Source organism: Centroberyx affinis, unplaced genomic scaffold (genome assembly GCF_046629955.1).
Source record: "Centroberyx affinis isolate AG114_WGS23_722 - 3 ecotype Tasmania unplaced genomic scaffold, CSIRO-AGI_Caff_v1 ptg000112l_1, whole genome shotgun sequence".
NCBI classification, from domain to species: domain Eukaryota; kingdom Metazoa; phylum Chordata; class Actinopteri; order Beryciformes; family Berycidae; genus Centroberyx; species Centroberyx affinis.
The window spans coordinates 566,641-584,226 of record NW_027278814.1 but is presented as its reverse complement, the minus strand read 5'-3'; the positions used below and the strand labels follow the sequence as shown (position 1 = coordinate 584,226).

General features: G+C 40.7%; 2 protein-coding genes across 3 annotated transcripts; one reads left to right on the top strand and one right to left on the bottom strand.

Annotated features, from left to right (window-relative positions):
- Positions 1-820: 820 nt before the first annotated feature.
- Positions 821-9,103, bottom strand: sugp1 (SURP and G patch domain containing 1). The gene is made up of 14 exons (XM_071527018.1): positions 8,959-9,103; positions 8,204-8,372; positions 7,880-7,977; positions 7,331-7,576; positions 7,049-7,172; positions 6,852-6,952; positions 5,254-5,377; positions 4,753-5,123; positions 4,120-4,226; positions 3,712-3,889; positions 3,494-3,600; positions 2,188-2,333; positions 1,672-1,801; positions 821-1,397 (listed from the first exon to the last, which is right to left on the bottom strand). Exons 1-14 carry the CDS (start codon positions 8,975-8,977, stop codon positions 1,371-1,373), a joined length of 1,947 nt encoding a protein of 648 aa, XP_071383119.1. The 5' UTR covers positions 8,978-9,103; the 3' UTR covers positions 821-1,370.
- Positions 9,104-9,194: 91 nt separating this feature from the next.
- rnf126 (ring finger protein 126) lies at positions 9,195-14,851 on the top strand. Of its 2 annotated transcripts, none has more exons than XM_071527288.1 (9): positions 9,195-9,294; positions 10,201-10,259; positions 10,368-10,428; positions 10,537-10,694; positions 11,684-11,752; positions 11,946-12,015; positions 12,225-12,318; positions 13,242-13,357; positions 13,515-14,851. In XM_071527288.1, exons 1-9 carry the CDS (start codon positions 9,220-9,222, stop codon positions 13,665-13,667), a joined length of 855 nt encoding a protein of 284 aa, XP_071383389.1. In that variant the 5' UTR covers positions 9,195-9,219; the 3' UTR covers positions 13,668-14,851. The 2 variants fall into 2 exon arrangements, with proteins under 2 accessions (XP_071383389.1, XP_071383381.1); XM_071527280.1 differs by having other exon boundaries at positions 10,537-10,775.
- The last annotated feature ends 2,735 nt before the right edge of the window (positions 14,852-17,586 follow it).

The window sequence follows — 17,586 nt, the reverse complement described above, 5'->3', positions numbered from 1 at the left end:
TTGGCAACATTGAAAATAAAAAAAAATATGCGGTCGTTCCAGTAAATTCCTTTAGTGTAATCGTATCAGTATTACTGCGAATTTACAATGGGAAGCCCAGGTGACACAGCTAAACTGACAACTGTGCAGTAGTCCTTCCTCAAGGTGTTTATGTTAACACTATTTTTTTTTTATGGACACTGATGTAACCCAAATCAACAGTGAGAGCCCCGTCGGACCAGGGAAAGGCAGTGTGAACTGAGCTGGTTGGTTACTACATTGCCAACTCTTCCCTTCCCACTGTGACTTCTCAAAGTGCCACTCTCTTGAAGCATCCCACTACCAACTTCACCATGCCATCAACCAACTCCTTGGTTTACCATGGCCGAAGTGGCCATTGATTGATGCTATAGCCGACACCAGAGGGACTCTTGCTTAGCTGGGATTTCGGGGTTATATTTAACCAGTGTAAACCCCCGGGGAATGGCAAACTGAAGGTCTGATTTCACAGATCTGTTACCCTCCTCACCACTGACTGCCTGAGCCTGGCCAACTCTATAACTCACTGAATAAGATGAAACAGAAAGGATTACCAACATCTTGAACTCACTGCTGTCCAGAGCCATACAGAAATGGATACTGATGGTAATTATCAATATGAATTGACAGATATCTGCACTTGAGTCTATCAGAGTGAGCAGTGGGTTAATCTTAGCTTCTACTTATTAGCTTCTCCTAATAAACAAAAAGGGCAGTGAATAAACAAGCAGATAAATACAGTAGTCATACTTAACTACAATTAAGATACATCTCTGACAACTCCACTTTCAAGTAAGTGGCCATTTTTATTGTTTACATTGAAGCATGAAGAGGTGCAAAAATTCTGTCATAGCATGGTGATCAGCAAAGTAATAAAATCACTAAAGGCAAGAATCATAATCAAAGACAATAACAAATAAATCAATGCGTTATTTGGTTGGGAATGCAAGCATTTTCAAAGGGAAAAAGACGGAAACTCGAACTGAACGGTGAAATCATGAGGGAAGTCAAAATGTAATCAACAAGTAATGTAGGTCTTTGAAGTTGTTACAGTATTGGTTTGAAACGTAACAAAAATGAGCCATCAACTGTAGGATCCAGGATAAACAGCTTTGATAATGCAAAACTATTCTATTTAGCTGGGTTAAATCAATAATGAAAAAGAGAATCATTTGACATGGATCTAATGTTTTTCCTATTCTCCAACTTCATCAATAATGCCTCCTCCTCCAATTAAAAAAACAAAAACAAATTCTGTATCCAACAATGTCCGTTTTCACAACTGAGCAGAACTGTGCCAGCAGCAGCCAGCATCTGTGTTATAAGAAAATGAGCAATAACAACCCTCCACCTCAGTAATACGGTCTCCGTGGATTATTCTGTGGGGGGAAAAAAGAGAAAGGTGAGATTAAAAACTACAATACACCAAATTCAAATATTCGTTAATAGAAATTGCCCATGTTCTGTGCACCAGCAGTGCAGTAAATAAAAAAACTAAAATAAAACGAGCAACATTTCCAAAGGTAACTACTAGGTCAGGATTTTTACAAGCAACTAGAAATAATAAGGTAATAATATCATAATCTATAATATTGTAATCATATGGTGCAATATTTTGTTGCAGCAAACAGAAAAATCTTAAACTGAGGTTACCAGTGGATTGGGCCTGAAGCGGTAAGCAAGCATCATCCTCTTCCTAAAAGCATCGTACTCATCGTCGTTTCCTGTGAGTTCAGCTGGGCGGTCCACTCCAAACCCTGCCCCATTCACAGCTGTAATTCCCCTAGAGCGGGACACAAAGGAGGCCCAGAGTCACTTTCTGTGTTTGTGTGTTTGGTAATTTGACAGAGCACAAAAATATACAGCGTTATAGTCATCAACAGTGAGTATTACTGTAACCTGCACATCTGGGATTAACAAGCATTTTAGACATTCAAATTTTATCTGGATAAATATATATATATATCCAGCTGTAAATGTGCACAAGACGCACTGATGACACACAGTGATCCAATTGCCCAAATAATCACGTGGATACCAAAGTGCACATGCAGCATTTATACAGTATTATTTTTTAAAAAGTTTCAAACTTGAAGAATAGCTATAACATGTTTTTATTTGTATATATTTTATTGTCAGAGGTAAAAAAAAACGTAGATGAATCCTCACTTGTTGACAGGGGCCTTGATGCCTTGTCCGTCATTACCAAGTCCTTCACCTTCCTTCCAGCCCATTTTCATCAGCATTCGGAAGCCAAGATTCTCCACCGTCAACTTGAACTCCTTGTATTCTGAATAGTCTGGGTCACGGCCCTCCTGCAAGACATGACATGGAAATTGAAGATGCGTATCCAGGGTATCCAGGGCATCCAGGCTTAGAGACAGACGTGCACCATTTCCTCCTTCACCCACTCCCATTTTCATTTTCAGAATCGTCATCTTTTCCTTTTATTTCTGCCTACTGTGGCTTCTGCTCTATTTTTGTTCTCCATTTGTTGCTTTTTATTTTCTTTTGTTTTGTGGCATCTGGCAGAACTGTGAAAATCTGACTTAACTAAAAAAGAAAAAAACCCAGAATGAAACGGGCAGAATGGAAACAGTCACTTTAAGAACATAAATAAACTGTACATTGTTTTTAATGCACATTGCAGCTTTCTTTGATTAACTATGTACCCAAGTTGACATCACAGCCACAATTTCAAGATCAGGTACAAGAAAACGTCTGGAGAAACACTTTGGTATGATGTGATGCATTGTGCACCAATATATCTAAATTGGTGAGGAATGCTTTCTTGGGGACCAAAATCTTCTAGTGTGATTACAGTCAAATGGCATGCTGTGTGGCACTTCACAGTCTTCCATACTGGGTCTAATTTCCATAACTTTCCATGACAGCAGTGCATTTCCATGACCTCAACATTTTAATTATCTCCTGGCATACTTGTGCTGTTTTTCAGCTTTGAAAAGTCATAGTATGGAGTCCTCAACAGTGTCAAACTGGGCTAAATAAATAAATAAACAAGTGGTGTTTACAGATGTTATGAGCTTACCCAGGTCCTGCTAAACTCTGTATGGCCTTGCTGTGGAAAAACAACACTGGCTGGCCAGCAGCCACCACATAATGCAATAAAGGTGTATGTAGTGAGCTGTACAATACATTCCAGTAGATTCTTGTAAAGGGATCTTTGTGTAAAATACCCTGACATGTCATTCCTTCAGAGGATAGAATATACCTCTTAAAATTACAGGACATTTCAGAAATTTCATGACCCGTGGGACGCCTGGAATCAATTATTTATATTAGACTTGCTGCCTCCTTTTTTATTTAACTCAAGGTTTTCTTTTCTTTTTCTTCATTTAGGCAACCAAGCCACTGACATGGAAGTTCACAGAGAATAGGCAATGCTAGCCCCTGTAAGACGACAAAATATTTCCCTGTAAGAAAAGAAACTAATTGAATTCAGAGGAAAACTGACCTTGAGAGCCTTGAAGGTCTCCATGAATTTGTCCAGCTCCTCGGGGGGCAAGAAGTCACCGATAAAGTGTTTCCCTTTACCCATTTCCGTCAGAGACTCTGCCCACTCTGGTGAAGTAGAGACAAACAGCTGTTAACACCAAGGGTCGAGCACCTCAGCATGATAACAGCTGGTTATCAAGCATCGATAACTGCTGGGGTTATGGGAGCAAGTCTTACCCCGCGTCTTCTCCATCTCCATCTGGCGGAGGCGATGCTCCCAGGTGCCTGCCTCATGGTCCACCTCTTCATCACTATCGTACTCGTGTTGGTGGTCTCTCATGGCCTTCTCCCACATCACTTGCATCTCTGCCATTGCACGCTTGTGCTTCATGATCATGTCATACATCTCTTGCATCTGTAGAGGAAGTAAGGGAACACAACACACACAAGGTCAACACATATTTTTGATAAGAGGTAAAACCTAGAATTTATGATCTGATGTTCCAGAGTTATGAAAGCGCTCTGAATGCTCCAAAAGACACATTAAATTGAAACCAGACATAGGGAGTCAGTCGTATTATTTAAAATATAATGGTGTACTTCCCATCTAAGTATAATGGATACATTCTGTCAGATTTTTTGTACCTCTTGTTGTTCTTTGAGCTGTTTCTTCTGGTCCTCGGACAGCTCTGTCACTCCTACCAGACCAAGTGGCTTCCCCTTCTTATAGCCAAGACCCCTCAGCTCCTGGGCTGAAACAAACATCACAACCAAGTTCTATGGTCACATAAACATAAGGATGCAAGTAAATGAGAGTAACAAAAAGAACAGTATCATGGAAGTCTACTTTATGGGGATTTTAGTGGGTCTGGGAAGAGTTACATGTACTTTATACAGGGCTAGATTCCTGTTTTGCATTTTATGTGAGAGTACAAGAGATAGGATCTAGTGTTTATGGTTAGAGATTATGAAATCCAGTTGTGGTCTTCCAAGAAGAGAAGAATGTCAAGTGCGTGCACATAGTCATGTAATTTAAGGACACAATTTCCACACAATAGAAAAAACTGGAATTGTACTGAAGTACTGAACTGAAAGGACATTTTTCTGGTTGTCAGTGGAATAAGCTTACAGTTAGATAGGGTTACGTTAGGCTTAGGTTTAGGAGTTAGTGACAAGTTACATGTTTTATGTTAATCAAGGATGGAAGAATGTAATGTGTATGTGTGTATATGCATAGTGTAGTATTTAGATATGTACACAATGCACAAGTTCTTGTACCAGAGAGAGAGGGCGTGTTCGGGTCCACATAATCCACCTCCTGAGGGATGATGATGGGAGGAATGGGCAACTCCACTTTGTCATCTTCCGACCCCCATCGACTCTTCCTCTTCCGTTTGACGGGAGGGGTTTCTGCCTCCTGACTGTGGGGTAGAGATGTGGAGATCACCTGACTGGCTAGGTGGGGGTACTGGGGAAGTGAGGGTGGAGGCGGAGGAACCCCTGGCAGCGGAGGTGCAGATTGTCGCTGGACTTCTATCCCCGACTCTGCTGCTGGAGATGATGAGCCCTGGGAGGCTGCAGCCTGGCGATACTCCTCCATTTTCTCTTTGTAGAAGCGGAAGGCTGGACTTTGGTGGTCATACAAAAAACTGAGGGAGGGACATTGGGTATTCAGTGTAATGCGAATTAGAAAATGAAATCAGGCTTTCAGGACAATGTAACTCACACAAGTGGAAAGATCAGGAAATATAACATTGCCATATATGGAGAGTGACTGACCTGAATGCAGGGTTGTCTCGGTTGTTCTCGGCAGCGATGGCTTCCACCTCGGGGCCACCCTCCGCCACAAACTTGGCCAGCTTCTCAGCCACCTGCTGGGTTTCCTCGTCCACTGGGGGGGAGACTTTAAGCAGCCTATCAGTACTGGGGCTCAACTCACACTCTACTACTGTACCGTACTCAACTGGCCCTCACACACCAGTCTAGAGCCAGTAGGGGATAAGAAGAGGAAGGAGGGAGGAGGAGCAAGGGGGATAGGGGTGGTGAATGGGGAACTGCATGGATGTGAAGCTTTTACTATAGTAAATGGAGAACATATAATGCCCAGAGAGGCTCCAACATATTCATTTATACTATGCAACTTTGATCTACTTATATGATGTTGAGGTGTGGATATGCATGATTCTTAAAATCTTAATATGCTTCTCATGCAACTGGGTGCAACTTAGGGGTGGGCAATATGGAGAAACTATCCTATTACAATCTTTACACATAATATCACGATTCACAATATGCAATGCACAATATTTTTCATGTTGCTTTTCTAAGGGTAGTTTGCAAGTTACTGAAAAGCACAACCCAACTGGTAACAACAGCACTCCATTTGCAGCTTTTAACAAAAGTCTGTTTATTAAACACAAGTAATAGAATAACTACCCTTATGATCAATCACTGGGTTTTCTGGCCTATTTTAATAAAATCTAGTTTCCAAATGTAAACAAATATGAGTCACGAATGAAATAATTAGACTCAAATAGGGCACTGAAGTATGACAAAACACGGTATGGTATATCTTCACACACGGCATTCAAAGTACAGTTGTGGAATAGTTTCATGAAAACATATTTGTGGTTGGGCATCTTGTAACGAGTATCAACCACTTAGCTAATTTTTGCAATAACAATATATCTGACAGTATTTGAAGGCAACACAGATCAATAATTTATCTATTTGGCTGTGCTCAATAATGCATTCGAGCAAGATGTTGAACCGTGCAATTTCAAGCTTTCAGCTTTTCAGTTCTTTGGAGCGCTTCTATTGAAGATGTCGAACAGGTTAATTGTACTACCCCCAGTTGAGCTAATCCTATCTTTGCAAATTGTACAAATGACTAGGCTTTGAGCAGCGTCAGAGTTAGTAAATCAGTCCCGTTCCAAATAATGAAGGTGGAACATGCTTCACTCAGTTCTGTGTTCACTAAACCTAATATCATGTCCTTCTGGTTGCAATGTGAGCTTTCCAACAGAGGAAAAGGGGTAACATAATCAATCATAGTAAACAACCATGCCAGCCATGACACAACTGAATGTATTTGTGAGGGATGGGTTTGAAGGAAAGTTGCACACTGACTTAGGTAAAAAGTTGCAGCGAATGTAAATGGATATACCTAAGAGTTATGAATGGAAATTACACATGTATTGTTGTCTACTATAATATATCAAACTGCCCAAGAAAGTCCCCGTGAAGTCATGTTGTGACAAAATTTTAACTGATGACACTGTAAGATGTTCATACTGTCCACATTACAGTTTTGTAGTTCTGAGAGAAGACGTGAAAGAAAGAGAAAAAGACAGAGTGAGAGAGTGAGTTAATCTTACCATTATGTGATGTATTCTCAGGTTTTGGCAAAGCCTTTCTGAATTCTGCAACTCTCTTTCTGTAGTAGAGATAATCTCTGCTGTTCTTATCATACAAAAACCTGAAAGGGAATGATGACAGGTGACACCAGATGAGTTTGAAAATATTGAGAGTAAAATAAAGCTATATGAGTAGCTAAACTGTCCTTCAGACTTACGTGAAAACAGGATTGTCCTTATAGTCCTCCTTGGCCTTTCTCTCTAGCTCGGGTCCACCCTCTGCCACAAAAGAGGCCATCTTGTCCAGAATGAGTCTGGTGTCTGAGTCCTCTGGGGGAGAGACTTTAAGCAGGCTATGAGTACATTTACTGTAAGTGTACCTAAGTCAAAATGCCAGTCACAAGGCAAGTGTGCCACTGGAGTACATAGAGGAGACACTGAGGAGTCCAGGCCATTGGAGTTGTCCAGGGTCACTCTGTAAAACACAGGTCTTGAATTACCTTTCATCTCTAGGAAGCCGGAGTCATCGTCAGCCTCTTCTTCCTCATCTTCACCATCTGGAGAACAAAATACACTCGGCCTCTGGCTGAGGACTGGGTTCTTCTTGGACTGGGAGTAGTTCTTGAACTGACTAAGCATGCTACTGATTCCTAGGCCAGGCCGCTTGCCTACGAGAATACTCTTTTTATGCAGCGAGGTTCCTCCTGATGATGGAGTAGAGGGAGTTTTGGTTTCACCAGTGGAACCTAGAAGGGTACAATTGGGATAATATGATGAGGTGTCATACTCAAGTTCGGAAATTAACACAAGCCATCAGCTAAATGCTATATGGATGGGAAGGTTTCTTACTCAACCAGCCAATTTGGTAGGTAACCAATCATTGTTTAGCTGTCTAACTAAAAAACATATTTGATGGGTCAAATAAAAAAAAGTGTCCAGCCACTGTGGCACATGGACAAAAATGTTTAGTGCTTTTGTTGTACTTATTTATTAACATGAGAAAAGAATAACTGAATCTTAGTCAAAAGTATGCAGCTTAAGGCACTAACCAGTGGTGGATTTATCCTTCTGCATCTTCATGAACTGTTGTAAGAAGCTCCCATCATTTGCAAACTTGTTTGAGGTTCCTTGGGGACTGGGAGAAGTACTGGAATCAGAATGTAAAAAAAATGTTTACAATATTCATTTTTAGTGTGATGAATGCATACCCATGAGAAGTATGGTGACTTCCATGAAGAGTGCTAAACAATGTAATACCTGCACACTAAAAATACCAATTTGGCAATAACTGACATTATTGCAATTGGCATATAAAATTATTCCCATTCCCATCCCAGAGATGTTTACATGCAGAACCATGAGCATATTGTTACCTTTGAGGCAAGGGCTTGCTAGGGGTTTGCACACTCTTTTTTGCTTGCTCTGCCAACTTGGCCTCAATCTCCCTCTTCTTCTGAGCTATAAGCTCCTCTTGACGGAGAATGTTCAAACTCATTTTGTTTTTCTGCGGTTTGACAGACTTTGACTTCCAACCTCCTCGTCCTGCAAACGGATAGAGGTATAAATTATGCATGGTTAAAATAATAAGTTATGCAGATGCGGAGCTGGTTGTGAAGGCAGCAAGGCTTACAGTCACATTTTATGAATTTATGAATTCAACTCCTGCATACTATGAAGTCTGAAACTGATGTTATGAAATATTCAAATGCATTTTAAGGTATGTATGTATATAACTATATATACATGGTACATATATGTGTATATCCTCGCAATTTAGACATTTGATAGACTAAAGACTGATGCACAACAAAGCTCTTAGGAACAATAACAATAACTTTGACTCTGAGCTTTCACTTTGAACTGAGAAAACAAGTCATTCACTGTCATTAAAACGTCAATGTTAGTGTTGGCAGACCTGAACAAAGCCAGGCATTTAATTACGATTTAATAAATATTATGCTAATGATATTCTTTGCTACTTTGCTAGCTAAGCCAGATGACGTTATACGCCGCTTATCCCATCAAGCAGGCTTTGACACAGCCACGTTAGCTAGCTGCTAACCTAGCTAACGTTAATGTTAGCTATCATCGCGCCATGTTTACGTCCGAATTCATAGTGAAATATTACCTGTATCGCTAGCCTCCATGATCGTAGCAGGAGGAATAATTAATATGCGGAAACAACTCTGACGAGTTTTGGATGAGTCTTTACTAAAAAGCCTTTTCCCACTGTCGTATGTTAGCTACCTGGCTGGCTAACAATAAGTTGGTACTGGTCTATTTCCGTTTCCTCCTGCTCGTTTCCGTTGCCACTCTTCAGGTTTTGTTGTTGTCCCTTGTTGCTACCCGTCCGTACCGTAACGATCTGGCTAGTTTAACTGACTTAGAAATGGCTGAAGCTCCCCCACGGCCCTGCCGGTTTTTCTGTCACCGATGTTCAGCAGAGATCAGTCCGCGTTTACCGGTAAGGACCACAGTCACATTTTGCTTCTGTACGAACTACTCCAGGACAGACTAAAGATATCATGGCGTTTATAATTGTGTGTGCCGATGTGTGTGTGTGGTGGCGCAGAGCCAGTCACGTCGACACACTGCTGTGAGCTACGCTAGTTAGCCCATGTTGGACTATAGGCAACAACGGGTTTGACAATCTGATCATATAGTTGGCGGGTAAGCTCACGTTATTTGATCACTAATCTTGGGTATTAAAGATACATCATGGCTTCACTGGATACTGGATAACGAGCTGACCTTAGCTACTTGTCTCATCGTGGCTAGCCTCTTAGCAAGCTAGCTAACCGAAGTAAGCGTAGTCAATTCTTGCCATCTGTCAATGGGTGAGAGCGAGGTTTTTTTATGATTTAATGAAAAAACCTACATGGGAAATCATTTGTTATAGGGCTTATAGCTAGGTCGTTAGGTTCGCATTACAAAAGAAGCAAAACTTGGACAATATCACTTTTAACAGACTCTTTTAAGCAATCTCGTGTGTGCCGTTAACGTTGCAACAACAGGCTGCCTGCCTCAACAATCTGCCGTTAAGCTATTCATGGGAAGCTTCTTGAATTTTACAGTAACAACAGTATGGCAGGGCATTGTCAAGAGGAGAACTTGCTAACTGATGTGTTCACAAATGTCTTATTCACAGTTTGTGACAATGTGTTGACCCACGCATTGACTTCATTAGCCAACTGTCAGTGAGACATCTGTGAACGACCAGTAGCGGGACACCCTTAAATATAGCATATTCTGCTTTTCACAGAAATTTGCGGGTATAGGAGGGCTTATTATATCCATTATGAGATGCCATACATGATAGGCATGCCATATGCTTACATATAAAATATTTATATTCATATTTTCACTGTAGGACTATACCTGTCCACGCTGTGAATCTGGCTTCATTGAGGAACTGCCTGAGGAAAGAAGGTACAGTGTGAAGTGCCCTTGTGTGGCTCATGTGTTTGATGTAATGTTGAGTTGAAACAAGACTACTGGAGCTATGATTTTCACTGGCTGCACCTTGCCTCCACACAGCACTGAAAATGGGTCCACATCCACAGCCTCCACCAGTGATCAGAACCGGCCATCCTTTGAGGTCAGTGGGTCACAGTCATTTGTTAAATCAGTTGGTCAAGAGGGACCAAGAGAGCGACTGGTTTGCTCCTTACACCATGACTGACACTGTCTCTTCCTTTCCCTCCAGAACTTGGACCACCAGCACTTGTTCACGTTCCCCCCTGGGTACGGCCAGTTTGCCCTGGGGATTTTTGACGAGAACTTTGACCTTCGAGCGGGACTGCCGACAGAAGACAACCGGGAGGCGGAGAATAGGAGAGAACGGGAGATGGCGTCGCGACAGCGGTACAGTGCGCGGCAACCCCGGGGTCGACACGTCCCTCGGCGGCAGGGGACGCGCCACGAAGGAGTGCCCACGTTAGAGGGGTGAGACTTTTTCAGCTGTAGAGTGTGTGTGGGAGGATGTTCTGGGACGCCAGAAGTTACTGTTTAACCATTCAGCTTTTTTTGCATGAGTAAAGTATACCTCACATGTTTTAGACTTTTAAAATAGTCTTAGCAACATTTATGCCAGTGCTAGATTATGGGAACATTATCTATTTAGATGCAGCAGCTTATATTTAGATGCAGCAGCTTATATTTAGCTGCTGCTTATACTCTCATTGATTGTGCTACTATATTAAGAGTGAAACGTTTCTCATGCATCCCTGAGAATTGCTTCAGAAGGTAGGTTGGTTATTTCCTGGTATGTGGAAAGACCAATACCAACGTTTATTATAATAATAACAATAAACTTTATTTGTATAGCTCTTTTCAAAACAAAATGTACAAAGTGTTTCATAAACGGTTAGGAAAAGGAACATGAAGTGAAGGAACATTCATTTTTGTCTATCTTTAATGCCCTCTTACATAAAATATATTATTACCTCATTCATAAAGTATAGAACAACAAATTGTCAAACTCAAGTGTCTAGTTATGGAAATCTGTGCATCACCACAGAACTAGGAACATGTATGTAGCTTTTTTGCAGCTACTATATAGAACAAAGTAGTGTCAGAAATGATTAAATTAGACTCACTCATTCCATTTAGCCTACACAATTTAGATAAAATGACTAACTGAAGGGTGGACAAAATAGTTTCTTTTGTCATGTGTGCTTTGATTGCTCTTGGTTTCTGTCGTTTATTGAATTTTGTATTTTGCAGTATTGCGTTATCAGCAGCTTTGTTCAGTAAAAGGGAACCTTGTTCTCAGTGGGTTTTCCTTCTCTGGGTGGTTTCAGTTTGATCCACAGAAAACTTGCTGAAAGTGTCTGATGTTTTCCCCTTTACAGAATTATCCAGCAGCTAGTAAATGGAATCATAGCACCTACAGCCATGCCAAACATTGGGATGGGACCATGGTATGTATGTGACACTGAACTTGCTGTATGTACTTTATATACTGTATGTGGTAATTCAAAACTGTAATGCATATTGTTTTTCAAACCACTCTTGTTTCATGTTAGATAAATCAATTTGACCTACTCCCTGAGTCATAAAATGTTTACTCTTTTTGCTAATGTTTCTTTTTGCTGACCACCTTCTGTTTTTTAGGGGTATGCTGCATTCCAATCCAATGGACTATGCCTGGGGTGCCAATGGGCTTGATGCTATCATTACACAGGTACACAAAGAAGTGTTTTTTATCCTCCAGTGTGGATAAAAGTACAGGTGTCAATTGTGTCAAAGAGCCCTTGGATCACAGTTCTGGGAACAGTGTATAAAATCCCCATTTATTTTGCAGCAGTACAACAGCATATTGCTTCCACAAAGCACTTTAGTGCTTATATGTATATCATTGATAATTGTTTTTCTTGCTTCTTTCCATTGTAGCTATTGAACCAGTTTGAAAACACGGGTCCTCCCCCTGCAGACAGAGAGAGGATAAAGAGTTTACCCACCATCACCATCACAGAAGAACATGTGGGTGAGTCCGCTTCTCTCTGTCAAACTCACACTTACTCACTCTCTCTCACTCACGCCCAGTCTACACCAGAAAAGACTCAGCTGCGTTTTGTAAGTCGTCTGGCTTTCAGAACAGAAATGCTTCCCTTTTTTTACACCAGCTCCTTACAACATTGTGTTGTCATGTATTGTAATGTCTTCGCTTGTGTTTTGTGTTTTCTGTGGTTTGTGTTTCACATTCCTGTTTTGTATTATTCTCTGTCGCTGTTGTTTGCTGTATGTCTGCTGTATGTCATGTTTATATCTTACAAAATAAAAAAAAAAACAAATCTGACCTGATATGTCTTTTTACACTAAAAGTCAATTTTTTTGTCCACCTACACACCATTCCATAGGCCTTGAAATCATTTAAATAGCAGTATTTTGGTGTGTTTTCTCTATTAACCAGAGAACTGCTGAGAATCAGCCCATCTCTCCTCATCTATCCTATTTATATTTTTATACTGATTTTCACTTTTAATTACATTCCTGTTACAGTGGTAGCTTTTGCAATCTCATTTTTCCTATACAGAGCTAAGAATAAAAAATTCACTGAAATAGCAGCAAAGAATGACTTTTATGAATGGTAAGCTATGCCGTTGTATGTGAGAGGATTGTTGTTTTTGTTGCATGCTGGAGAAAGTTTGTCTCACTCGATGGTTCCAGTAGGAAAACTGTACAAAATAAGCATACTTACACACATCAGTGATATATTTTAGTTTCTGCTTGTGTATTTCAAGGCTAAGTGCTTGATTTCACGCTTTTGGATGCGCGGCTAAAACGGGACCAGTGTGAACACAGACTGAGGTCTCAGGCATGTTGCTGACGTGCCGATGTGACGGGTGTAGACCGTGAGTCACACACGCAGTATATAGATTTGTCTGAATTTGCTCTCTGTTTGTGCAGGTGCTGGTTTAGAGTGTCCTGTGTGCAAAGAAGACTACAGCGTCGGGGAGAACGTTAGACAACTGCCATGCAATCATTTGTTTCACAATGACTGTATAGTACCGTGGCTGGAACAGGTACGCTCCATCTTTTATAGCTGTACTTCATTTTTAGCAGAATTGGATGCCACTGCCCTTTGCAGAACAAACAATCATCTGTAAACCTTTTCAGTTGTGTGTTGATGGTGAACTGAATTTGAGCTCTTACGCGACTCTTTATCCCTCTCCCCCGTAGCACGACACGTGTCCTGTGTGCAGAAAGAGTCTTAGTGGACAGAACACAGCCACAGACCCACCGGGGTTATCAGGAATGAACTTCTCGCCTTCCTCCTCATCCTCTTCCTCCCCCAGTTCACCTAGCAATGAGAACGCTGCCAGCAACTCATAGACCTTCACATTCGCCGCCGCCTCTCGTCAGAAAACCTCACACCCGACCGTCGAACGAGACCCGACGCCCCCCTGCTCTACAGCTGAGACCAGGACAGTCGCCTGTCTCAACTCTAGGGGATGGTTTGAGTCGAGAGGTGAACTATTAAATCCATTGCGAACTATTGATTATTTTTATCTTTTTTCCCCTCTGGAACTTTAAGAAAATCATCATTCCTCCATTCCCCCTGTGCTGATTGGATGCTGGATACAGCTCCTGCTGCTGTTGTTGAGTGTTTGAGGAGTTGGGATGGGACAGTGTTAAAGGAGGATCCAAAAAGGCTGTGAATAATAATAATAATGATGATAATAATAATAATGATAGTATTGATAATAATGATAATAATGGGATCATTACCAGAGCTGGAGCAGAGTTTGAGCCAGAGTGGACTGCTATTTGACGGAGCCGTGTGTTTGCCAGAAGGCTGGGACACATTTTATATTTAAAAGACACACAAAGACAAAATGTTCTTTTCTTTTTTTAAATCGCCTGTGGTGGTGCAGACTCCATGCTGAATTGGAGTCCATAGATGTGTACATAGTTTATTCATTTTTCAGACAGTAAATGGTCAGCTACTGTACAGACAACAGATCCAATGAAAACCTTGTGGAAAGAAGTGTGTAGAAGAGTGTATGCATCTAATTTAATTTATTTGCACCTTTGTTTTTTGTTTTGTTTTTATTTTGCACAACATTCTCTTTGATGTTAAGAATGTGAATTTGGATAAACTACTGAACAAAAAAAAAAGAGAAGATTTTTCACATTTACGCATTGAATACGTCATTTAGGACTTGATTTTTGTTTTCATATTAGATTCTCAGTTTAATAGGATTTGATCCAATGTTCTTGGTGCATCTTGGAAAGGTAAAGATCCCTGCAGCTCGTCAATGGACACATTTTCACTAAGTTTCCTTGCTGAAAATTCCACAAGCCTACTCATTTATTCCCCAGACACAAATTGAGCAAAGTCTTAAGAACTTCCAATGGTGATCTCCATTTAAAAAAAAAAAAAAAGATAAATAAAGTAGAAAGCCATGGGATTGCTTTACGTCTAGGGAAGTGGCCAAATGTGTTTCAGAATACAATTGTTACAAATATAATTTAAGTTACTTATTTTATTTTGTAAAATCACAATAAAATGCTTAAACAAAAAATCTCTCAAATCCACATCACTTTGGAGCAAAGCTACTTAAAGGTCATTATATGTGTAATGCAAATGTTTGCCTGTTGGTGTATTGTTTTAGAAGCATAATCTTATGTACTGATTAGTGTTTCAATATTGATCAGACACCCAAAATGTTACCATAACTTTGCAAATGAATGAGGAAACCCAAGCAACAAAACTGAGTTCCTCACCTACTTTGCTCTCTCTCTTCATGGCCACAGATAGAATCAAAATAGTCTGTTTTTTTAAGCAAATTCTGACCGAATGTCAGTTGTCTTAATGTCAGTTGTGTATGTGTTTCTTTGTACTAGTCAATACATTTTGAACGGTCCCTGATCAAGGTTTTACAAATTGACCTTTTGTGGTCAATGATCTGTTTGAAAGTATTGGATGCAAAGTTTGGCTCTAGGAATTCTTCTTGAACTGTATTGATCATGTAAAGATCAAAAATGATCAATTAGATTCCTGCTCATAACTGAGCCTGTTGTTTACTGCAGTGGCTCTTAACTGGTTTTTGCACTGTCACAAATTTAACCTCATTCTCAAATCTTCAAACCTGTTATATTAAACATCAATATATCAACATTGTTGTTTGAAGAGGAAAATTAACTAAGTAAACATGTTGCCCTTGAAAGAAATGACAATGGCAGTTGATAAAATTGTCACTGCCCTAAAGCACCTCCCTAATAAGAGACTGCATGGCATTGTTATACATGCTGTGAAGCATTTTGGCCATTGAAGTGTACCACACTGAAATTATTTGTCTAATGTTCATAGCTGTCACAGCAATCCCAGAAAACGTAAGCAAGAATAAACAAGCGGGTGGGCACAGGGTCACTTTGGCAAAACCAGTGACCTCTGAGAGTGTCTCACTCAAATCTAGGGAAAGAATATACATTCAAAATTGTATTCATAATGGTCCAAAACTTGCCAGTGCAAATGGATGAAGTGTTGCCACCCATTGCTAATATAAATATTTGTTGGCATGTTTTTAAGGGCACATTTACATGACCTTGTCAGAACGGAGCCACTGGTTGAGAAATACTGGTTTACTTTGCTGTAAACCTGTGTGGGAAGGAGTCAGGTTGTGACCTTCTTGTTTTATTCTTTTTCATATTCCCCTATCAGCCAAACTCATTCTGACCCAGTTAAAGCCTCCCCATCACGTTCTGTGTGTCTTCATAGATAAAAGAGAAATAACTCTGGTGTTGTGGATCTTAGATTGTTCTGCTAATGAGGACAGTGGGAGAAAATTACTGAAGACCTGACTGCAGACATTGTTGTGCTAAGGAACGATACTGGTATTCTGGATAGGCTAGTAGCTCATTTCTTGGGGAGCTCATGGTAGAGATTGATCCAAACCATTGATTCCAGATCAGATTTCCATATTTGTGTTTAACCTTTGACCTATAGGTGCATGACATGGTATCTGACCCTGTGCCTGTAGACACTTCTTTTTGTTTCATTGCAATATCAGTCAGTCTTTTGTTTCTTTTGGATCCTTGCCTTTTTTGGAAAACTAATTGAGAGCATCACACTGGTGCATCATACCAGGAAATTAAGTTGAAGCTTGCTGCTGCTGTATAATTCTGAAAAAGTGAAACAGGAGGATGGCAGAGAGACGTGGAGAGCAAGAAGAAGGGGAGGGGAGGGGAGGGGAGGGGGAGACGTGACGCTCATCAGTTCCCAGCATTGATGTCAAAAGGTAGGAATCTGCATCAAGAAGACTCAGAACATTCATGATAACCTCAGGCATTTACTGAAAACGTAGCATTATGCAGGAAAAACAAATTCAGTGAGTGACAACCTTTATATTTTTGCATGTTATTCAGAAAATGTACTGCATGTGAAATGCCATTGTTAGACGTGTGTGTGTGTGTGTGTGTGTGTGTGTGTGTGTGTGTGTGTGTGTGTGTGTGTGTGTGTGTGTGTGTGTGTGTGTGTGTGTGTGTGTGTGTGTGTGTGTGTGTGTGTGTGTGTGTGTGTGTGTGTGTGTGTGTGTGTGTGTGTGTGTGTGTGTGTGTGTGTGTGTGTGTGTGTGTGTGTGTGTGTGTGTAGACATGAAGGCTCCAACAGGTTGAAGACAGACATTGTCTTAATGGATAAGAAAAGAAAACTATGATTCACATCCATTACACCATAAGCTATATGTGTGACCAAAATTAGACTGAACCAGAACTAGATCAAAGAAAATAGGCTAGCTACTTTATCTCCTCTGTAGAGCGCTCCTGATTCTCTCGGCCCATATCCCTAATGTGGGAATAGTGTTCAGCATCTTGGGCCAGTGTGTGGATTCAGCCTATAGCCCTGTATTTCCTTTCTGCATTACTCTGCAATACATTTCTTAGGACTACAGACTCAATCTATGCATGTGGCAGCAGCAGCCCTTGTTTTATGCATTTTAGGAGAACAGAGTGCTGAGTAATCAGTAATGCTGACCCTGCGTCCTCAGCTGAGCTTGACTGCATCCTAATGTCAGTGTGTGCAATAGATGAATACAGCACAGGGTTGACCACTGTTGTAGGTCATATTATATGGTAGCATCTATCTGCATAGATTATGTAATAGTTGGCTAGGCGCCCTGCCTCTGAATGCTTTAGCAGTTTGGTTTGGTCTCCTGCTGAAAGAAGCAGGCTAATAGTTTACCAGATGTATTACTGGTCTGCTGCTGCTTCTTTCTTGTTATTCTGATGCTGCTTGTGACAAACTTGGACA

Bases quoted from the DNA above. Each gene is read 5' to 3' on its own strand.
- sugp1 (XM_071527018.1), bottom strand. The intron at 3,601-3,711 runs GTAAGACTTGCT...CTACTTCACCAG, and splicing joins GGAGATGGAGAAGACGCGGG to AGTGGGCAGAGTCTCTGACG. The intron at 1,398-1,671 runs GTAACCTCAGTT...TTCCCCCCACAG, and splicing joins GCTTCAGGCCCAATCCACTG to AATAATCCACGGAGACCGTA.
- rnf126 (XM_071527280.1), top strand. From the start codon at position 9,220: ATGGCTGAAGCTCCCCCACGGCCCTGCCGGTTTTTCTGTCACCGATGT. The intron at 12,016-12,224 runs GTACACAAAGAA...TTTCCATTGTAG, and splicing joins TTGATGCTATCATTACACAG to CTATTGAACCAGTTTGAAAA. The intron at 12,319-13,241 runs GTGAGTCCGCTT...CTGTTTGTGCAG, and splicing joins CATCACAGAAGAACATGTGG to GTGCTGGTTTAGAGTGTCCT.